Source organism: Sarcophilus harrisii, chromosome 3 (assembly GCF_902635505.1).
Source record: "Sarcophilus harrisii chromosome 3, mSarHar1.11, whole genome shotgun sequence".
In the NCBI taxonomy this organism is placed as follows: Eukaryota; Metazoa; Chordata; class Mammalia; order Dasyuromorphia; family Dasyuridae; genus Sarcophilus; species Sarcophilus harrisii.
Window position 1 is genome coordinate 190315605 of NC_045428.1, and position 23845 is coordinate 190339449.

Consider the following 23845-nt stretch of genomic DNA (forward strand, 5'->3'; position numbering starts at 1 on the left):
ATGTTCACATTACTATTTTATTTAAAAAATTTCACTCATATTTAAGCAATAGCTTAAAGGATAAAAATTTGCAAAATGTTCCATGTGAAATTTCAAGTCTTTGACAATGAGCATTCCAACTATGTTTAAAATACAACCTTATATTATTTCTCTTTATATATTCTCCATACAATTCAAATTGAATTATTTTCCATCCTTTTCCAAGTGAGGCACATAGGTGGAATAGTGTATAGAGTGTTGGACCTAGAGCCAGGCAGTTTAAAGCTGGCCTTTTTGTTATTTGTTAAGTATGTAATCACAGTCAAGTCACTTAATTTCTGGCTGTCTCAATTTCCTCATATGTAAAATGGGGATAATAGTAAAATCTATTTCCCTTCCCTCCCCAAGATCAAATGAATTAGTATTTGTCTCTAAACCTTAATGTGCTATATGCATAATATTATCATCATTTTCATCATCATCATCAGACATTCTTTCTTCCCCCAGACTCTCTTTGCAAGTTATCTCCCATATTTGGAGTAAATTTCCTATTCACTTTCATTTTTCAGAATCCCTAACTTTCTTAAAGATGGCTTAGGAGCCACCTTTAGCCGTCTAGCATAGTGTCTTAAGCATATTGGGAACTTTATAAATACTTATTATATTTAATTTAAATATGTCAAAGAGATTTTCTATTTAAATGAGTGCTACTGAATCATATTTAAAATAATGTTACCAGGAGTAAAGAATCTTCCCTTTGTAAAGTGAGGAGTAATCATCCTTAATTTATGTTTTGTGTAACTTGTTTTTTACCAGATAGAATTTGTTGGCAATGATTTGCTCCTGTTATAAGGGAATATCTGAAAATTTCAAACAACTATTAATTTAAATGAGAAATATAAGCAACCATAGAACTAAAAAATACTCATATCAAACTCAGATAGATTCATATTAAATCTCTGCAAAATATTAATGCTTATTGTGAAGTTTTCATTATAACTTTGAGATAGAATGTTTATGATGTTATTTTATACCTGTTTGGTTTAAAACTAATCTTTGTGTCTCAGGGCCATCCTTAAAGAGGTGGAGAGTCTTGAAAAAAAATCACAATGTATCTTACACTTTAGTATACCCTTCAGATATTTGAATATGAATGAATATCTGTCAAAAGGAATATCAAGATCAGTCTTATGGAAGAACAACATTCACAACACATGTAGCCTAAAATGTAGAGCTTACGAATATATGCATATGCAGATTGAATGAGGAAAAATATTATTTTTTTCACAATGATTATTATTTCTAACCCTAGCTTTTTTTGTTAAGTTAACACTTAAAGTCAGAGTTGTAACTAACAAAATCTTCACATGGGACAAGTGGCTGGAATGAAGAAAGTTGGATGTATTTTTCTATTTATTTATTTAAAAAATAATAATAGCTATTTATTTTTCAAAATACATGCTCAGATAGTTTTTTAACATTCATCCTTGCAAAACCTTGTTTTCCAAGTTTCTCTCTTTATTTTCCCCCTTCCCAATTTCCTAGACACCAAATAATTCACTATGTTAAATGTGTAATTCCTCTAAACAGATTTCTACATTTATCATTGCTGCACAAGAGAAATCAGATCAAGAAGGAAAAAATGAGAATGAAAAAAACAAGCAAGCAAACAACACAACAAAGGTGAAAATACTACTATGATCCACATTCAGTCTCCATAGTCCTCTCTCTCTGGGTGCAGATGGCTCTCTCCATCACAAATCTATTGGAATTGGCCTAAATCTCCTCATTGATGAAAAGAATCAAGTCCATCAGAGTTGATTTTCACATAATCCTGTTGTTGCTGCTGTGGATTTCTTGGTTCTACTCACTTCACTTAGCATCAATTCATGCAAGTCTCTCTAGGCCCTTCTAAAATCAGTCTACTTCTTATAGAAAAATAGTATTGCATTACATTCAAATACCATAACTTATTGAGCTATTCCCCAACTGATGAGAATTCACTCAGTTTCCAGTTCCTTGCCAGGACAAAAAGGAGTATTGCCAACATTTTTGCACATTTGGGTCCTTTTCTCTTTTTTATGATCTCTTTGGGATACAGACCCAGGAGACACACTGTTGGAACAAAGAGTATGCATATCTTTGGGGCTTCTAGTTCTAAATTGCTCCCCAGAATGCTTGGATCAGTTCATAACTTCACCAACAATGTATTAATGTTCCGCTTTTCCCACATTGTACATGTTCTTCTTGTATAATATAATGGTTCTCTGGGAGCAGGTTTCTTGGGGAAGTTTTCTGGAGGCAGCCTTAGTTTTGGTTCAGAGCAATAATCACCTCAAATACAGTCAGCTGATAAAATCCAAACGTTTATTTTCTTCTTTCAAGTCTTGTCTCTTTCCTTGGGCCCGGTTAGCTTTCTTAGAAGCTTATCTCCCTCCTTGGTTCCAAGAGCTCTTGCAGCTTGTCTTTTAACTCTTCTAGCTTCTGCCTCTAGCTCAACTCCAACTCGTGGCTTCTCAATCTCCCAGAGTGCTCTTTGGCCCTGAGAGCTTCTTGCTTATATGCTGTACATTGAGTACACACCAATCATTATATCACTGGGAAACCATTATTTGTTGTAGGATTAAATCAGTTCCAAACTAGATTTAAATATTGTCTCCTCAATTCCATTTAGTACCTTGGTTTAAGTTCTGGCCCATAACATCTCCTTGTAGGATCAGATCAATCATACTGAACCATGCTAAATTAGATAACTATTGTCTCTATCAATTCTAATGACAACACTTTGTAAGGATTCCAACACCACATCCCTTCCAACATTTATCATTATGTTTTCCTATGAGTTTAGCTAATCTGAGAAGTATGCAGTGATACCTGTTAAATTGCATCTCTAGTAGTTATTTAGAACATTTTTTCATATGATTAAAAATGGTTTCAATTTCTTCTTCTAAAAATTGTCTATTCATATCCTTTGACCATTTATCAATTGGAGAATGGCTTGTATGCTGATAAATTTGAGTCGGTTCTCTTTATATTTTAGAAATGAGGTCTTTATCAGAACCCTTGGATATAAAAATTGTTTATCAGTTTTGTACTTCCCTTCTTGTTATGAGTGAGAATTTGAAACAAGATGTTAACTCATTAGAATTAATAGAAACAATGTTTATGTTTACACCATTGAGAATTCACACATTAGCTTACATATTAGTTCACAAGTTTGGGAGATTCACAAATCAGTATTCAGTATGAGATTCATAGAATTTACAACTCCCACAATCCTACTCTCTCAGAGGAGGAATCAACCTTTAGGTTCACACCTTTAAGAGATCATATATAAGAAGCTCTCAGTCTCATCAAGGGTCAGTTGGAGATATTGAGAGCTACAAGTTGTTGGAATCCTAGTGTCAACTCAACTTGAAACAAGGTGAAAACTCAAAGGAGATGTCAGAATTCTGGTGTTAACTCAATGGAATTGATACAGTACTTATTGGTTCACACCTTAGAAGGAATCCTTACAAGGTGATAAGTCACTAATACTGATAGACAATAATGCTTGTGTTCACATCTTAGAGAGCTCCTATAAGCAAGATGTATATAAGTACTCATTGGAGTTCACATGTTTGGGAGATTTCAGGGTTTATTATGAGATAACCAAATTCGCACCTCCCTTGAAGCTCTTACGGCCAGAAAGCACTCTGGGAGAAAACCCATAATCCCATTCTCTTAGAGGAGGAGTTAACCTTTGGAAGATCATATATAAGAAGTGGACAGAGGCTTGGTCGAGAGTTCAGTTGAAAAGATTCAGAATGGAGGAGCATCAGTCAGTTCAGCAGAAGCCCACTCTTGGAAGCGCAACCAGATTCACTTCATCTCACACAGCTGTGGTGGCTGGGCTCATGCACATCCCCCACTGAGACCAACGCTGGTCTGAAAGGCTCTCCAGAAAGCTGCCTAGCCCCAGGCAAGGAGGTGCTGGCTGGAGGCTGAAGAAAGCAGAGGCAGAAGCAAAGGACAAAGCTGCAAGAGCTCTTGGAACCAAGCAGAGAGATAGGCCTCTAAGAAAACTAACTGGGCTATATTGGAGACAATAAAAGATCTGAACTTTTAGCACCTGAATGCATTTGGGTGATTATTTACTTGTAACTGAAACTAAGGCTGCCTCCAGAAAACCTTCCCAAAAAACCTGCCCAGAGAGAACCATTATATTCTATTTTAAAGAAAAAGAACACCACAACAAGTCAGTGAGGACACTTCGGGCGATTCATAAGTAAGGAGTGAAGTGAGAAGTCAGTTGAGGAGATTGAGAGCCAGAATTCAGTCGGGCAGAACTGGGGATTGGGAAGAGGAGAAGGTAGAGAGACTGAGTCAAGTTTCAGATTCAGAGAGATCTGGAGGCTGAAGCTGGCAGACAAGCTGCAAGAGGTCTTGGAACCAAGGAGTGAAATAAGCCTCTAAGAAAACTAACTGGGCTATTTTTAAGGAGACAATAAAGGATTTAAACTTTTAACACCTGGCTGCATTTGAGGTGATTATTACACCTAACCAAAACTAAGGCTGCCTCCAGAAACCTCCCCAAGAAACTTGCTCAGAGAACCATTATATTTTAGAAAAGAAGAGAACACCACACCTTCTAATCTTGGCTGCGTTAGTTTTGTTTGTGCAAAACCTTTTTAATTTAATATAATCAAAACTATTACATGTGTTTTTTTTGAAGGAAATGGTTTATTCCCTCAGGGTTTCTATCTTCTTTCCACCCTCTTCCCTAACCTTTGGCTAGGTTGTTCAATACTTCAATGGATCTTTAATATCATCAGTGTGGGCATTCTCTCTAATAATTCAGACTACAAATCCTTATTTCTGTCCCTTTACTCTTATGCATGATCTCTCATATATTCATCACTGGGAGTATTCCCAATGTGCTAAGGTTTTTCATGAATTTTCCTTGATATTACCAAGATGCTAATGGAGGACATGGGTTCTATGTTAGTCAACTCTCCCTCTTGCCACATGATCAACTCATTTTTTTGATCTTTTAAAATTCCTGTACTCAAATTTTCCTTTCTAATTTCTTGCTGGCAACATCTTGCTTCCTGACCATTATTAGGAGCTGTTTTGCTCAATTATTTGCTAAAATGACTGATAATCCATAGCTAAATAGATGGTTATTTACAAAAATATAAATTGCTCAGATTCATAGAAGAAATAGAATACTTAAATAACCCCATTTTACAAAAAGGAAATTGAACAAGTCATAAATCATTTTTGAAGAAAATATATCCTTAACGCCAGATGGATTCACAATTGAATTCTATCAAACATTTAAAAAAGCACTTAATCCCAATATCAAAGTTGTTTTTTGTTTTTTTTTGGTCACAAATGAAATAAACACAATGAGAAGAATATTCTTCATGATAACAGTTGTAAGGATCAGAGGAGGAGCCGCGCATCACATAAGAAGAAGTACAGAGGACTTGAAGCCTGAGGCACCCAGATGTAATTTCTGCAGTCAGCAGGCACGGCCTCTCAAGTGGGAACTCTGGTCATACTGAAAACACATCATCAACAGGAGACATCTCCTTCCCTTATTGACTGTTCCTGTGACCTTATAGACCCTATATAAGCAGTGGGGACCAGGAAGTAGGTGGAATTCAACAGGAGTTCAGCAGGAGTCAGCAGGAGGTAGCAGGAGGTCAGTAAGAGTGCAGGAGAGTGCATGATGAGAACACGTCGAATAAAGTCTTGAGCTCACATGCCAGTGTCTTTGGGTGCTCTGTTGGATGTGAAAACTACTGTTCGGAGAGGCAGTGGCCAGAAATCTCTGAAGACCTATGATTGGGGTAAGATTGGTAAAGAACCACTGTAGGAAAAGTGGACAGAGATTTTCTGAAGGACTGGGAACTGGGTAAGACTAATAACCAGAAATCTCTGGGTGGGAGGTTACAAACAGCAATATATACAATATATATACAATAAATAACTGTGAATGACTTGGTAATTTTCAGCAATACAGTTCTCTAAGAAAATCCCAATGGACTCATGATGAAAAATGATACCAGCCTACAACACTTATGATATTTGAATGCAAACTGAACTTTCCTTCCTTCCTTTCCTCTCTCCCTCTCTTCCTTCCTTCCTCCCTTCCTTCCTTCCTACTTCCTCCCTAAGCTCCTCCCTTTCTTCCTTCCCTCCCTCCCTTTTTTCTTCCCTCCCTACATTCCTTCCTCCCTCCCCTTCTGTCCCTCTTTTCCTTTTTTCCTTTCTTCCTTCCTTCCTTCCTTCCTTCCTTCCTTCCTTCCTTCCTTCCTTCCTTCCTTCCCCTTCCTTCCATCCTTCCTTCCTTCCTTCCTTCCTTCCTTATTCCCTTTCTCCTTCTGCCCTCCCTCCCTTCTTCCCTCCTTCCCCTCCCTTACTTCTATTCCTCCCTCCATTCCTCCTTCCCTTCTCCTCCTCCTCTATTTTCATTTTAAAATGTATTTTTTCATCTTCAGTGTAATGGGATTGCTTATAAATGAATTAAAGAAATTTCTCCCAGTTACAGATATATAAGTTTCTTAAACATTGCTTTTAGACTTCTAGGAACCATTCTTAGGTAGTAGGGAGGTTATTTAGCTAATTTCGACAACATTTTGCACCAATATTTTGTGGTCAGTGTCATTCTGTCTGTGAGAGGCATACACAGGTGGTATTCTGTTAAGCTTTGCCCTCCTAGCTGGATCTATGGCCTAAAGGACCTTAGCATAAATTGAGAACCTTCTTGTGGATTACTGAGCCTGTGGTTCCCTGCTACTTCCTTGCTGTTCTGTATAGGGCTGAATATAGGCCCAAGTCTGAACTTTAGTGACTATCCTTGCTTATCCTTGCTGCTGGTAGGGTCAGAGTTGGGTGGGGGAAGAAGAACACCAGTGGACAAAGCTTGTGCTATGAAGTACAGGTTAAAAAGTTCTTTGGTCCTCCTTACTCACCCCTGTAATGAGATGGAAAGGGAGCAAAGGTGACTGTGTAGCTTCTTATAAGTGATAGCTCTGAGCTAATTTCTTTTCTGACTCACCTTACTTATGACTCTGATCATAGTCATCTTTCTCTCAATTTAGGCAGTAATAATCTCTCTGAAAAATGATCTTTTTTTTTCCAGACTCTGGAGCAATCACAATATCTTGGGAATTAGACCTAGCTAACCAATATCTTTAAAATGTCCTTAATCTTACTGAAAAGGTTTTCTGCTGCATACCTTTTTCCCCATTTAATGAAAAACAAAAAAACAAAACCTTTTTCTATTCCAGCCCTCCAAAAACTGTGTTTTAGGAAACTTTAATACTAATGAAGCAAAAATGATAATTTCAACCGTACTATAATTACATATAAACTAAAGCTAAACTGAGCCAAACTGAAACTAGAAATATTCAATTGAGACAATGGGCTAGATTTTTGTTTTATGTGAAATATCTGTTTTTTGTCCGAAATCAAAATATCCTTGGAAAAAAGTACAAATATATGCTGTGTGGTGATACATGTAATAAAGATCTGAATGTAAATCAGCTTTTAATAATTCAGTTTCATATTGTGGGAGAAATAATCATTAGTATATGCTGTGGGGTTCCTTGAAACAAAGGTTTGACATTTCTTTCTCTAGCTCATTTTAAAGTTAAGGAAACTTGCCCAGGGTCACTCAGATTTGAACTCAGAAAGATGAGTCTTCCTGACTTTAGCCCAGGTGCTCTATCCACTATACCACTTAGCTTCCCCAATAAAAGACATTGGTGCGGTTAAAAACAATACAACCTTAGATTGTAGAATTCTAAAGTGGCATATAATAATTCTTATGTGTTATATAGTGTTCTGTACAACAGAACATACTACCTAGCATCTATGTAGACTTAGAAAATCTAAAACATCATACTATGATTAGACACTTTTGCTTTAGCTAGGTTATTGAAATAAATCTTGTTTACTAATTAAATTAATTGAGCATCTAGCTAAAAAAGAAGTGAATTTTTTAATTGTATAAATAATCTACATTTTGCTAGCCAATCACATAGTCATTTTGTTAATAAAGGTATTTTATATTTCCTTTTATATTTCAACAAATTTAATTTGTTTTATCTTTTGTAAATACTGCTTCTACCTTTTTCTAGGCTTATTAATAATGTGAGTGACAGAAGAAGCAAGCTTATCCATTTTTACCAATAATTTCAAAATTGTCTTTATGGTTGCACATTTGTAAATACTAAAAGGTGAAAAGTCATGAGCCTTGAAGCCTATAGATCATCATGATTTTTTTCATTAAAAAATGAGGTAGAATGGTATTTTTAAAAACAAATATCTTATTTACAGATACTGTAGTCTCTAGTTTTTATGAAGCCTTTTATTCAAATGAAAAAATCAGTTGATATCAACATCTTATTCATCTGTCTCTGAGAGATTAATTTATTTTCTCCAGAACTGTGACTTTTTGTTATAAAAGCTAGTGAAAATGCCACCAGAGGACCTCTTAAAACAAACAAATTTAGGGCACAAAATTCTATATTTAAAATATTGAACTTTGATTGAATCTTTTAATAACTGAATAGCAAATTTCTAAAAAAAACAAAGATCACAGGAAATGAAATAAATATTGACAAAAGATTGGAGATGAATATTTTTCATTAATATTGGATATAAGGTAAAGAAAACTGAGAATCAAATTGATTTGGCAGTTTCTGATTATTTCTCAGTGCTGTAGAATGTCAGAGCAGTGTGATAATTCACCAAAGAATGTAAGAAAAAAATATTTCATTACATTTTATTCTGTAAATTAGTAGGTATCCACAATAACTAAATAACACAAAAGATTATTGAAATTTAATGGACTTGAATTCAGTGGCATAGAAAAATATAGCTAAAAGATTTTGGAAGCTATTTTAGATTAAAGAAGTCAAGAAAAAAAGTCTGGTTATCTAACAAATTGGTCTTTGATCCCTAAGCTTTCCCTGATGATAAAACAGAAATCATCTGTAAAAACAACCTCATTTTTGGAGTCTGTCTCTGTATTGATAATAGATGTGCATTATCATGCACTTTCAAATCTTTGCATGAAATTTGCTATCAGGATGAAATGTTATTTATAATAGAACCTAACAATCGTACCAAAAACAATTCATTCATTGAGCTAAGGTCTAGCTTGTGTGATATTCAGGGGCTTCTAGTTTTTGAGATAATTTATATAAGGATTTTTAAAAAAATCTATAAGACAGTCCTGTAACTTGAATCCTAAAGATGTTATCCTAAGCACAGTCTGTCTTTTACATATTTTTTTGAATACCTTTAGAATTTATCACAATGCTTGGTACTGACTGGCTGACTGGTTGAAAGAAAAGATGAATTTGATACTTGGTTGATAATTTAATGATATAAAGAAACTTCTTAATGGATTTTTTTGTTAAATAAGAAAATATAAAATTTACCAGAATCTCATAGATCATATGGCTATCTCTAATAATGAAGCATTACAAAGAAAAGAGAATGAAATATGAAAACATATAAAATGTAGCAAATTATATGACAAAAACTTACTGTTGTTGTATAAGCAGCTTCTGGGTCATCTTCTAGTATTCGAGACAGACCAAAATCAGATACTTTGCACACTAAGTTGCTGTTGACTAGTATATTTCGAGCTGCAAGATCTCGATGTACATAACCCATATCAGAAAGGTACTTCATACCAGATGCAATCCCTCGAAGCATACCAATCAATTGAATAACTGTGAAGTGGCCATCATGTTTCTGAAAAGAAATTTTATAGGTTAAAAGTAAATTAGAAGTCCTAGGATATTAAAGATCATTTATGGTCTACATTGCACTTTCATGAGAATATTATTTTTATGTCTATTTCACTAAAAAAAAGAAAAAGGGAGAATTCTTTGGGATAAAGGTTTTTCTCCATCTTATTCCTACTGAAGAGGGGAAAATAGCTTAACATTTTAAATGGGGAGAAAAATTCAGTTGGAGATGACCAAGCAATCCTCCCAAAAAAATAATGGAGAGATTAGTAAAAGAAGAAAGTGAATTTCAAGAAGAGTATTTTTAATAGCTAAATCTTGGTGAAGATATTATTAGGATGGCAGAAAAGGACCCTGTGGAGAATTGATTTTCTTTAAGTAGTTATGGGTTCCTGAATCAACCACACCATTCTGTAGGAAAGAAAGTAAATGTAGTAGGATATCAAGTTAGTTAAACTCAGAACTCTACAAAAACCTGAAAGACAAAAGGAAATTATACAAAAAATTGCTAATAAAAACTTAGAAAAGGTCACAAAGAACAAACAAAAAGGATTGGTGTGGTTGTGTGGTGACAGCATTAGACAAGCTACACTGAAAAAGAATATATAGCTTGTGAGTTTTAAGAGACTTAAAGTTTACAGAGTAACATGCTTCATTATATAAAGCAAATCAGTAGAGAAATAAAGTTTATAATACAATGGACTCCTGGGAAAAGGAACTTTTAAGTTTCCTTAAAACAGAGGGAACAAAGAAGCAGCATGGAGTCAGTGATGGAGTGTATGCCTTAGTGTAAGTAAACATACTTGCTGTGTGATTGGTCAACTAAGTTAATCTTTTGGTGCTCTGGGGAATGTTCTAAGACTATGAGTTGTGAAGAAAACACTTAATAGTTTTAGTATAAGGCACTTATTTAACTGGAAGTTTCTGCAGCAATGAAACACAGATTTAGTCCTTAATCTTATACCTTAAAGGCAGCATGAAGACTTGGAGTTAGTCAGCTTGGGTTTGAAATCAAGCTCCATTCATTTGTATAACCCTAGCAAAGTTGATCTAACATTTCTGAGCCTTGGCTCTTTTATCTATATAATGTGGATAGTTGTACTTTCATTCCCTCCCTCATGAGATTATTGTGAAGATCATATTAGGCAAGGCGCACATATAAAAGTTTTTGTAACAGGGCAAAGCATTATTAATGAAAGTTTTGAAAAAAAGAAACAATGTCATGATAATTATTGCATTTCAGCCACATGAATTAGAATGATTAGAAGCACAAAAAATTCAATTGAGGACTAAAAGGGAGTAACTAAGATGCTATATTCTGATAATTAATTCATTTAAATCAATTAATAAACATTTCAAAGGCAATTTCTGTATTCTAGGCAATATAATAGATGTTTAGAGACACAAAACAGAAACAAAAGAGAGGCAGTCCCTATTCTATTGAGAAAGATTATACCTACATACTGATCATAAGGTGATTGCTATTGTTGTTGTCCTGAGGAAGGAAGGCTGTTGCAGTTAGAAGTTTTGACTTACGAAGTAGGATTATCATCTTACATACATAAATAGCAGATTCTTAAATGTAAGTTATTGTACAAGCTTGATTGGTTTAATAGTCAGTATAAAGTTTTTGATAAAACATTTTTGAAAATAGTGTATTATGAGTTTGCTCTTCTTAATGTTAGAGAAGAACATAAGAAAACTTCATGCCTTTAAGACTTTCGTGGCTGATTTTACAACCCATACTTTCAGACTCAATAACTGACTAAAAACAGAAAGCTCTACAATAGCTCAGACACAGGATAAAGAGAAACTTCAATATCTCTTCGATCTAAAGCAGCTGTCAAAGGGATATTAATTACACGTAGGGAGTACCTGAGCTACCAAAAGAAGCTGACTCCTCAGCTGTCATATAAACTCTCTGTGCTCCATGCAACAATGATGCATTGATCAGTTGAATGAATACAACTATTACTGTAATTGAATAAAGAAACTGGGTACTATACCATCTTATCTCCTACAATCATTATAACATCTCTCAACTTAAAGGAATACTAAGGAAATGAATACCCTTTTAAAAGAAGGGGGATGTTATTCAGCTAGGTAATTTATTCAGATCTCTACTGTAATTATATAGTAGATGTAATGTAGAAAAGATAACCCAGAGAGGGAAACTTTGGTGTTATTAGTTTTTTATGTTTCTAATACATATTCTGAGACAGAGTACTATGAGAAAAAATCTGTCTCTTCTATAAAATACTAACCTTACCTGCCTCTGAATTAAGAAACCCCAAATCTTTGGATGGAATTGAAAGCATAAATTCCTTTGGGACAGAAAGGACTAAGATAATGTAAAGGGGTAGTATTGTTGCCTATTAAAATATAGTTTTGTGGCATCATGGCTAATAGAGCATTTTAATTTCAATCAATTATTGCAGGACTAAAAAGTAGCAAGAATTATGAATTTAAACAAATATCCACCGGATAGAGGGTCATTATGCATACAAAGACAAGGAAGGCATAGTTCTTTTCCAATTAAGAAACTTTCAATCTAGTAGCAAAGGATAAGAAAGATTTGGAGACATTGTGGTATTTTTATAAGATTGTTTAATGATTGGTTGCTAATTAATCACTATAAAGTACATAGGTAAAGTAAGTGAAGAAACTTTCAATATAATTGAGAGATCATACCCACTGGAGTGAGTGAGTGGGTCAGAAATTAGAAAAATTAAGAAAAAAAATTTAGTGTGTAAATATTTGAGATAATCTTAGAAAATGGTTAGGACTTCATTAGACGGAGATGGAGTTTGTGAGGAAAGCTATTTTAGGCATAGGGAATGAAAAATAAAGGTGTAAAGGTAAGAATGGAAGCTTGCTCTATGGTTTCAACCAAAACAAGTCATTCTAAAATTGTTTCCTCACTTCTGCTTTCTGACTTCTTTAGCTTCCTTCAAGTCTTAGCTAAAGCCCTACCTTTAGCAAAAAAAATAAAATCTTTCTGGGTACCCTTAGTGCCTCTGAGTTTTAGCCTTTGTATATATTTATAGTACATAGTTGTTTGCATTTTCCCTCCCCATCATACCCTAAGATTTTAGAGAACAGGGACTATTATTTACTTTTCTTTGTATCCTCAGAATTTAGCAGAGTGCCCGGTACTTAGTAGGTGCTTGATAAATTTTTTTGTTATTGTCTATTTGATATGTGTATATATATATATATATATATATATATATATATATTTACATATATATATATTTAGATTATCTATTAAAATGGTTGGAAACAAAAATTCAATTGAGGAATAAAGGAGAGTAACTAAGATGCTATGGTTTATATTCTGAAATTAATTCATTTAAATCAATTGATAAATATTTCAAATTAAGAAACATTCAGAGATAATTATCTATTTGATATATGTATGTGTATGTATATGTTTTCTCTCTCCACTTTCTTTCCCTTCCTTTTTACCTTTCTCTGAATACTTTCTAGCTTGTTATCATTCTGCTGCTCAGAGTTGAGCTCTTTAAATGGTCTGATAAAGAGAAACCCTCATTCTGGGCACTACAGAACTCTTACTATTGTATAAAATTATATTATCTTCCCCCCCCCCCCAATTGCAGTACTCAATTGTTCACTCATAAAAGTCCCATATTTTTTTCAGATGAAGTGGTGTTTAGTCTCGTCTTTCTCATCTTGTATAATGATGAAGTGTTTTTTTTAAAATTTCATTTGAAAAGCCTTACATTTATCCTCATTAAATTTCATTTATTTATATTTAGTCCACCAGTCTGATCTGTTGAGAATTTTTTTTTGATTGTGTGTTCTCCAAATATTTCTTGTTGTTGTCTTGTGTTTTCTTTGAATTTTTATAAGCACACTATCTGTACCTTTTATCCAAAGTTTGGATTAAAAAAATAAAGGATGCACAGAATCATCCAAAAATCTCTGGGACACTCTACTAGAGACCTTTCAAGTTGAAATCAAATCATTAATACCAGTGCTTTGGATCCAGTCCATTCTGAGCCTAACTAGTGATGAGTCAGACTTAAGAAATTCTATTTATATGGATGACAGAAGACAAGCCTTTCTCAAAGGTTTGGGAGCTCATTGGACTTCCTTAATATCCTTTACTTGTCATTTCCCATTTCAGTTATGATATGTGGTCTGGCCTTTAGGTCTTACCTAAATATGACAAACAAAAGTATAACTTTCTAAAATAATTATTCTGAATTTAACAAACACCAGGTTAGATATGCATTTCCATATATACAGTAGAATAGAGAAACAGGATTTTACCTGAAACTACAATCTCTATCAGGTACAGCTTGTTTTTCTTTTAAAGTTTGTCAATTTTCAGAGCAGTTAAGTGGTGCAGTGAATAGAGCACCAATCCTGAAGTCAGGAGAACCTGAGTTCAAATATGGCCTCAGACACTTAATGCCTCCTACTTGTGTGACCAAGGTCAAGTCACTTAGCCCTAATTGCCTCAGAAACAAAAGAAAAATGTTAACTTTTTAAGTGCCCACTATGTGCCAAACCCTGTGTTAAGCCTGGGGGATTTAAGAGAAGCAAAAGACAGTGTGAAGGTCTTCTGGAGGCAGCCTTAGTCTCAGTTGAAATAAATAATTACTCCAATATCGCAGCCAGCTGGTAAAAAGGCAAACGTTTATTTCTCCTTCCAAAATAGCCCGGTTAGTTGAGGCCTAACTCTCTGCTTGAGCTCTTGCAGCTTTGTCCTTGGCTTCTGCCTCTGCTTTCTTCAGCCTCCAGCTAGCTCCGACTTGTGGCTTCTCAATCTCCAACTGAGGCGAGTACCCTCCTGTATCTCCCAGAGTGCTCTATTTATGCTACTTCTCCGAGAGTGGGATTGTGGGATATCTCCCAGCATGCTCTCTGGCCCTAAGGAAGGTGTGAATTCAGATATCTCTTTCTAGACCTTGAATCTCCCAAACTGTACTTAGATTAAGTACTTAGATACTTATAAGCTCTCTAAAGGTATGAACACAAGCATTGTTTCCATCAGTATTACCAATTTATCACCTTGTAAGGATTCGCTCTAAGGTGTGAACCAATAAGCACTGTATCAATTCTATTGAGTTAACACCAGGATTCTGACATCACCCTTGAGTTTTCACCTTGTTTCAAGTTGAGTTGACACTAGGATTCCAACAAGACAGTTCCTATCATCAAAGAACTTATAGTCTAATAATGAAGATAATATGCAAACACATTTTTCTTTCTTTTCTTCAAATTAAAGCTTTTTTATTTACCAAACATATGTATGAGTAATTTTTCTTTTTTTTTTTTTATAATAACTTTTTATTGACAGAACCCATGCCTGGGTAATTTTTTACAACATTATCCCTTGCACTCACTTCTGTTCCGATTTTTCCCCTCTCACCCTCCACCCTCTCCCCCAGATGGCAAGCAGTCCTATATATGTTGAATATGTCTCAGTATATTCTAGATACAATATATGTGTGCAGAACCAAACAGTTTTCTTGTTGCACAGGAAGAATTGGATTCAGAAGGTAAAAATAACCTGGGAAGAAAGACAAAAATGCAAACAATTTACATTCATTTCCCAGTGTTCTTTCTTTGGGTGTAGCTGCTTCTGTCCATCATTGATCAATTGAAACTGAATTAGGTCTCTTTTTCAAAGAAATCTACTTCCATCAGAATACATCTTCATACAGTAACGTTGTTGAAGTATATAACGATCTCCTGGTTCTGCTAATTTCACTTAGCATCAGTTCATGTAAGTCTCTCCAAGACTCTGTGTATTCATCCTGCTGGTCATTTCTTACAGAACAATAATATTCCATAACATTCATATACCACAATTTACCCAACCATTCTCTAATTGAAGGGCATCCATTCATTTTCCAGTTTCTAGCCATTACAAACAGGGCTGCCACAAACATTTTGGCATATACAGCTCCCTTTCCCTTCTTTAGTATCTCCTTGGGGTATAAGCCCGTAGTAGCACTGCTGGGTCAAAGGGTATGGCAGTTTGATAACTTTTTGGGCATAATTCCAGATTGCTCTCCAGAATGGTTGGATTCGTTCACAACTCCATCAACAATGTATCAGTGTCCCAGTTTTCCCGCATCCCCTCCAACAATCATCATTATTTTTTCCTGTCATCTTAGCCAATCTGACAGGTGTGTAGTGGTATCTCAGAGTTGTCTTAATTTGCATTTCTCTGATTAATAGTGATTTGGAACACTCTTTCATATGAGTGGTAATAGTTTCAATTTCATCATCTGAAAATTGTCTGTTCATATCCATGACCATTTATCAATTGGAGAATGGCTTGGTTTCTTATAAATTAGTCAATTCTCTATATATTTTGGAAATGAGGCCTTTATCAGAACCTTTAACTGTGAAGATGTTTTCCCAGTTTGTTCATTCCTTTCTAATCTTGTTTGCATTAGTTTTGTTTGTACAAAAGCCTTTTAATTTGATGTAATCAAAATTTTCTATTTTGTGATCAATAATGATCTCTACTTCTATGGTCTATACTGTTATCTTGCTGCACAAGAAAAATTAGATCAAGAAGGAAGAAAAAATTGCAAAAGAAAGCAAAATATAAGCAAATAACAACAGAAAGAATGAGAATGCTATGTTGTGGTTCACACTTAGTTCCCATGGTCTTCTCTCTAGGTATAGAAGGCTTTCTTCATCACCGAACAAGGGAAACTGGTTTGAATCATCTCATTGTTGAAGAGAGTCCATCAGAATTGATCGTCATATAGTCTTGTTGTTGCTGTGTATAATGATCTCCTGGTTCTGTTCATTTCACTTAGCATCAGTTCATGTAAGTTACTCCAGGCCTCTTGGAAATCATCCTGCTAGTCATTTTTTATAGAACAATAATATTGCATAACATTCATATAACATAATTTATTCAGCCATTCTCCAATTGATAGGCATCCATTTAGTTTCCAGTTTCTAGCCAGTACATAAAGGGCTGCTACAATTATTTTTGCACATGTATGTGGGTCCCTTTCCCTCCTTTAAGATCTCTTTGGGATATAAGTCCAGTATAAACACTGCTGGATCAAAGGATATGCACAGTTTGATAACTTTTTGAACATAGTTCCAAATTGCTCTCCAGAATGGCTGTATCCATTCACCCTTCTTATCCTTTTTCTCAATATTGCCTTTTTTCCTTCATCATCCCATCCTTCTGTCCCACATCTGCTTCTGTACTCCTTTTGCCACTTGTCTCTGTATTCTTTCTGATTATCAAAATGTAATTGCCACCCTTTTCCCACTGCCAATAGTGGTCTTTCCTGGTGAGTAACTAAAGAACTAGGTGCCCTTGCTCCCATTATATAACTTCATAAATTAATGATAAATTCATCTTATATATACTTAAAAATGCTTGAGTGCTTTGTTCCTTTCTTTTTTCTTCTGACCCATTACTTTCAACATTGAATACATCTAATTATTCTTCAAAGTTCTTTTAATCTCAGCAGTGGACTTTGACAGAGGGAGTAGTAAAAAGGTCTGGTGGAGGCACAAACAAAATGGAATGGGTCAGAAGATTGGTCAGATTGAGTTGGATAAGGAGTAAGAGAGCATCAGACTGGAGAGATGGTAGGGGAAGTCAGATTGCATTTGGGCTCTTACTTCAGTATGACAGATCTTAAGGGAATTTTAGAAGGTGTTATGAATGTTTTAGAGCTAGGGGATGGTTTATGCTAAGGAGTTGAATTAGTTCATGGAAGTTAATATGCTGAAGAGAAAGGAATGATGGTAAAAGGATTTCCATAATCTGGTACCTTTAGGCAAATTTTCTTAGTCCTGGTAAACTGAGTCTATTCAGTAATTATTCTTGTAGTTGAAGGATAGGAGTGGGATTAGATCTGAGCTGGTGACTGTTCTCCTAAAACTAAAGCCCTCAGGAAAACATGAATGTACCTAGACTTGAAACATGCAACTTTTTATCACACACTCATATGGCAGTCAATATCCTCTCACCCTCCAGCTTTTTAATATGGGATCTCATAATTGAACATGGGGGTCATGAATTATGATTTATATTATTATTAAGTTTAACTTGTAGACATTTATTTTATATACTTATATACCTGGGGTTGTGGAAAAATTTCACAGACAAAAAGGGATCCTGAATAGAAAAAATTTAAGAAGCCCTGCTCTAACTTAATCTCTGAAAAATCAACTGGCAACAAAAACTTAATATAGCAGCATAATATGGTAACTTAAGAACACAGACAGGACTGTTTCTGAACATTTTAGCCCAGGAGGGCTTTGAATTTTCATCTGTAATGGGTGCAAACTTATAATTCTTTTATTCTCATAACTACCATTTTAAAGTCTTGGAGAATGCTATCACTCAGGAAAAAACCCACAAAAACCTCTTTTTTTTCTGGCTAATTATTTTTCATTACTTCTCTTCTTCAGGGAAGGAAATTTTCTAGAACTACTCATGTGGAGCAGCAAAGGCCTTCCTTTTCCTCCTCTCATTTGGATATTTGTTTGAGAGCAGTCCTTGAATAATTTGAATAGCCTATGTGGGATGTCTTCCCTGAATCCCACATGCATAGTATAAGAGTTTTGGCCTGAGTGGCAGATGCATATGTCATGTTCTGGGAAAGAGAGGAAACAAGTAATATTGACTCCCTATAATCTTATATGATAATATATTGCAGTAGAAAGAGAATAGAGCTTAGGATGCAGAACTTGGAATTTGAATTCATTACTGAGTTTGAATCCTATTTCTGCCACGTTTTAAAAGCTGTATGAATTTAGGTAAGTCATTTAATATCTCTTGGTCTCAGTTTATATATAAATAAGAAGATAAGACTAAAAGGTGACAAAGGAATCTTTCTGCTTCGTATCTTTACCTGAAGCATGAATTTTCTTTATATTACTTTTGCTTCAAGTATTCTAGTAGTGGGTACCTTATTGCCATCGAAGGTAATGGAAAACTATCCATCAAATCAAGATTGATGGTATTTGGATTAGACTTGACTTTATATATCTTTTTATAACAAATAATAATAATAAAAATCTCTCTCGCTTTTTCTTTCTCCCTATCCACCCCTCTCCTATATCCTCAGCTTAACCATTGTGCATTTCTCCCATATCTTGGAATTTGGTGAGGGTAGCAATTACCAGGTTTTTTCTATAGTTTAGAAAAGGATAGAGTAGGGAAGAAGAGGAAGAGGGACAAGGGAATCCTAGCTTATAGTCAGTGAGAAAGGAGTCATTTCATGAGCTCTGAGCTCATGGGAAAATATAGATAAATGTTTTCTGTAGTTTTAGAACCTGAAGTAATGACACTTTCAGGAGTTTTGTTAGGCTCAATTGAGATTATGGATGTTAAACACATTGTAAACCTTAAAGAATTATATAAATGGCAGTTATTATTATTATTAATTAATTTCCAGTCATCAGATCTCAAATTCCCTGAGCTTTCTACACCATTTTTGCAGCGTTAAACAGTTTATAGGGCCATACAAGGCTTTCCTGGTAAATGTTTAATAAAGGGTGGTGTGAGGGAATAATGTAGCCATATAAATTTAAATTTAATCTGCATTACCATTTTTTCTCCCTGTTGTTTAATCATATTGCTTTGTGACTCCCATTTGGGGTTTTCTTGGCAAGGGTACTGTAATGGTTTGCCATTTACTTCTCCAGTTCATTTTACAGATGAGGAAATTGAAGCAAACTGGGTTAAAGTGACTTGCCCAGTGTCATACAGCTGCTACGCATGTGAGACTTGATTTGAACTCAGGTCTTGGTGATTCTATGCCTGGTGCTACATCCACTGTACCGTGTAGCTGTCCTAGGAATGCTTTTAAGTCTAGAAAATCAACGAAATAGTAAATTAACCTCTAAATTGTTGTTATCAATAGTTTTTGAGGTTTAAATCCTCAGTGGAGTTTAATAATGGGGCTCTTAGTAGGCTAGTTCAAGCTGGTTCCAGGACACCTCTAGACACTTCCTTTGGGGGAATCAGTATGGAACTATAGAAAAAATACTAGATTTGCAATCAGAGGACTTCTATTTGAATCCTGGCTGTGCTTATATGTATATGTTTGCTTTCACTTGTCTAGGTCTCAGTTTTTTCATAGACAAAATGAAAGGGGTTGGACTAGATCAGTGATATCAAACTTAAATAAACTAAATCTTACTTTAAGATCTCTACAGATTACATCTTGACTTAGAAAACCATTGTAACAGGTTCTTTGTTTTTACTGTATTTATGCATATTTAAAAGTATTTTTCTATTTCATTTTAATTTGGTTCTGGTTGCTCTTAGCTGGATGAGACAATTCTAAATAATTCTAAAATAGATGACCCTATGATCTTAAAGGTACCACTGTTTCAACATCTTTCAATGAATGGCTGGCTAGGTGGGTGAGGGGTTCTTGAATAGACCTATGCCTACTTTTACCCCAGTGCTTCAGCTAGGGGCTGATGTTAGTACAGGTACAACAAAAGATTTGACTTCTTAAAAGAGGCCCTAACAGATTTCTGAGGCCCCAGATATGATTTCTCTGATCATCAAGCAAATGAGAATATGTTCACTCATCCTGTATGGAGAATATGCCAATAGCATTACTTTTGCATTTAAGAATAGATTAATTGGTTTCTTTCCCCAACAAATGAAACAGTCACTTTTTTCCTCCAACAAAAGAGCCCCATCCTTTCTAGCATAGAGCCTATTTAGGATCTTAATGAAGTCTTTTCTAATTTGGCAATAGACAATATCAGTCCACATTTAGATCTTATAATTACAGATTATCTGAATTTGCTCTACCGATTTTGCAAACTAGGCTGTGGGCCCATCTGCAGGGATAGAGAACTGGTTTTCCATTTTTTGTTTAACGTAGCACTCATAGGCTAGTAACCAATATAATCTCTTGTAGAGTGTCAGTATTCAATAAATATTAATTCAAATTGAACTGGATTGTTTATGAAGGGGAAAGGAAAAATGTGAGAGCTCTGAAATTTAATATCTTAGGCCTTTCTATTGAAGATTAATCAGAAGGATATTATGAATTTTTTTTGATGACATATGGTTTCTTCCCAGGAAAGCAAATTAAGCAGTGAAAGAGTAAGTACCAACAGCATGTTTATGCAATCCATCTTGCAGCTCTCTGGCTCAGAATTTTGTTTGCCTTCATTCTTCTATTTTTTTCTCCTCAGCCTTGAAGTGGAGTCAGACTCCCTCTGTAAGAGCTTATCCTCTAACTGTCAGTTGGGGTCTTGATTAGAAGGCTAGGTTTGAAAGCTATAAATATAATGACTGCTATATCCCAAAGCAACAGAGCTGGATATAAACCTTAGAGTGCATCACACCACATATCTAAACTGGTTGTTAAGTCACAAAAGCATTGTGATAACTTGGCTCTCTCCCCAGCGGTTGATTCCTAGCATCTGATTTTGTCTGCTTTGTAAGTCTGTATCTTACAATGGCTTCAGGTACCTTTGGGTAAATACCGGGGTTTTGAGATTATGCTCAAGGAATAAATACCAGTATGTACCACTCGCTAATATATGCTTATAAATTCATATGACAAGGCAATACACTTTTTCTTTACTAAGGAAGTAAGATGCCAAAGAATTTTAATGAGTATTGAGATACATTCCTGTAATATTTATTGTGGCAAAAAGATATTTTATTATAAATGCATCAAAAATTATGAGTGAAAAAACAGAAATTACTAACTTCAATTATGAAAATAGTGCTATTCATAGAACTTTTGATAATTGATTTTTGATAATTGATTCAAAAATGTTTGTTAAGTACTTACTGAAGGCTATGGATTATCATAGGTTACAAAGATTAAAAATGATATGGAATTTGGAGAGGATAGGACAAGATCTGGAAATTGCTAGTAAGTGTAGTGTATGGAAAGCTACAAAATCTCCATATCCCACTGACACTGTCCCAGAGCAGGGAGCTTTGTCCTTCTGTCTCCTTCCATAGTTATTTCTGAAAGCAGCTTCAGGCTAATTTGAATAATCCAGGCCAACAGTTCTGAATGAATGCTTTAGGGCAGGAAGTGAAGAGATAATTAGAGAGAATGGAGCCCAAAGTGAGAAATTGCTTTCATGAATGGGAGATGAACCACTTGAATGATAGGAGAGAGAGAAGCAAGTAATATTGACATTCAATCCCATATGGTATTGAAGACAAGAGATTTGTTTAAATGGTGTAAGAAAGGAACATTCTCTCAAAGCCCTTAGAAATTTTTTTAATGAAAAGTGCAATTTGGGATGTTAAAATAAGGTTTTTATGGGAATGGAAATACTTTGGCCCTGAGGTATGCATTTGAGCTGCAAACACAGCTGGACAAGGCAAATTCTCTCAAGAGCTCATACAGGAGCCACACTGGGGCCTTTCACATATTTGAAGATTGTTACCGTGTGTTAAATCTTTTTTTAATCTAAGTTAAACATAAACATTTCATTCCAACTAATTTTCATATTCCATAAATGCTTTTGCCCTTAATATAACTTTACTCCAGCTTACTGCATCTTCCAGTATGATTCCAAATGGGACACAATTCCAAATATATTATGATTAGGACATTGTATTTCTGTCAATCTCTCTGTCTGAGCTTACAGTTTGAGTGCTCCTAATAGCTCTTCTCTCTCACATTTTCTTTTGGAGATTCTCAAATGCTAATTTAATTCTGTTGATGGCTGCATCCAACTGTCATCTGGGTTGACATCCCTGGAAAGTATATTGCCAAGATAAATGAACTTATTCATAATTATTTTCTATTTACTGTGACCAAAAATTCCATGTATGCATGGTCTAGTGTGGGCTAATGGAGACCTTATTTTCTTAGTGTTGATTATTCAGCCAAAATTAGTAGAGGTAGTAGAGAATTGATCTTTACTCTGTTGCATCTCAGCTTTAGAGGCAGTAGTTCTATCCTTTATGTCATTTCATTGTTTCATGCTTGTGAAACCTGGTCAGTCTATTAGCACCATGACAGAAGGCTGAAAATCTTCCACTTGAATTGTCTCAAGAAAATCCTGAAGATTACCTAGTAGGATAAAGTGCTGTATGCTAAGGTTTTTCTCTTGAGCTGAATTGCCAAGTATTCAAACCCTTCTGCAGAGGGTACAACTCCAATGGGCTGGCCATTGAGCTCAAATGTCAAATGAACAGTACCAAAGACTATTTTATAGGAAACTTAAAAAAAGCAAGTGCTTATACAGTGGTTAGAAGAAGCAGTACAAGGACATTCTCAAGATCTCTTTGAAGAACTTTAGTATGGATTATAAGACAATGGTTTAGGACTACACTAACATGGTGTGCCTGCCTCAAAGAAGTGCTGAATTTCATGAGCAAAGCAGAATTTCAGCAACACAAAGGAAATGTGAGCTGTGCAAATTCAGAGACATTTCTATCTACTTGTGCCTGACTTATGCTAGAGCTTCCCAAACTCAGAAATGGACTGATAAAATGCAGAAGAACATACTATATCCTGACACCAACATTGTGGTATTGATAGTCTTCTTAGAAAATGAAATACAAACAACACCTATCATTATATTAAGATAACCTAAAATCTCTTAATTTTTTCTCATTTTAATTCACATCGATTTGTATTCTACAAAACTTTCAAATATTTTTTTCATATGAACTATTTTTAAAAATGTTTTCCTAACTTGTACTTTTCCAAATGATTCTATGAATCCAAATGTAAGACTTTACATTTATCTTTATAAATTTTATCCATTTAAAATTATTAGCCCATAGTTTTAACCTGTTGAAATCATTTTGTGTTCTAGCTCTAATATCCATTGTATTAACTATATCTACTGAAAATTAATCAGTTTTCTCATCTGGAGATGAGAATAAAACTGGAGAATTGGAGAATAAAACGACAAATCTCTCTAATATCTTTGCCCAAGAAAAACCTCAAATAGGGTCAAGAAGAGTTAGGCATGACTGAAATGATGGAACAATAACATTGCTTTATACCCTGGTATATTTAATCATCATGGACTTTAATCACCATTATCCTAATCCAAGTTGATGAAAAAAGTTAGAAAATAGAACTGGGTTATGTATAGATAGTACCATGGGGCATTCTATTAGGAATATTCTT

At 34.8% G+C, this 23845-nt stretch overlaps 1 protein-coding gene across 4 annotated transcripts in view; it reads right to left on the reverse strand.

Moving 5' to 3' along the window:
* EPHA6 (EPH receptor A6) overlaps positions 1-23845 on the reverse strand; it is a 745715-nt gene that overhangs the window by 158095 nt on the left and 563775 nt on the right. For 3 of the 4 annotated variants that reach the window (XM_031958889.1, XM_031958890.1, XM_031958891.1), the window contains one exon: positions 9529-9738. In XM_031958889.1, the coding sequence (XP_031814749.1) occupies positions 9529-9738 (210 nt within the window). Of the gene's footprint in view, positions 1-5307; positions 5806-9528; positions 9739-23845 lie in introns of those variants that run through there. The other variant, XM_031958892.1, reaches the window with a different exon arrangement.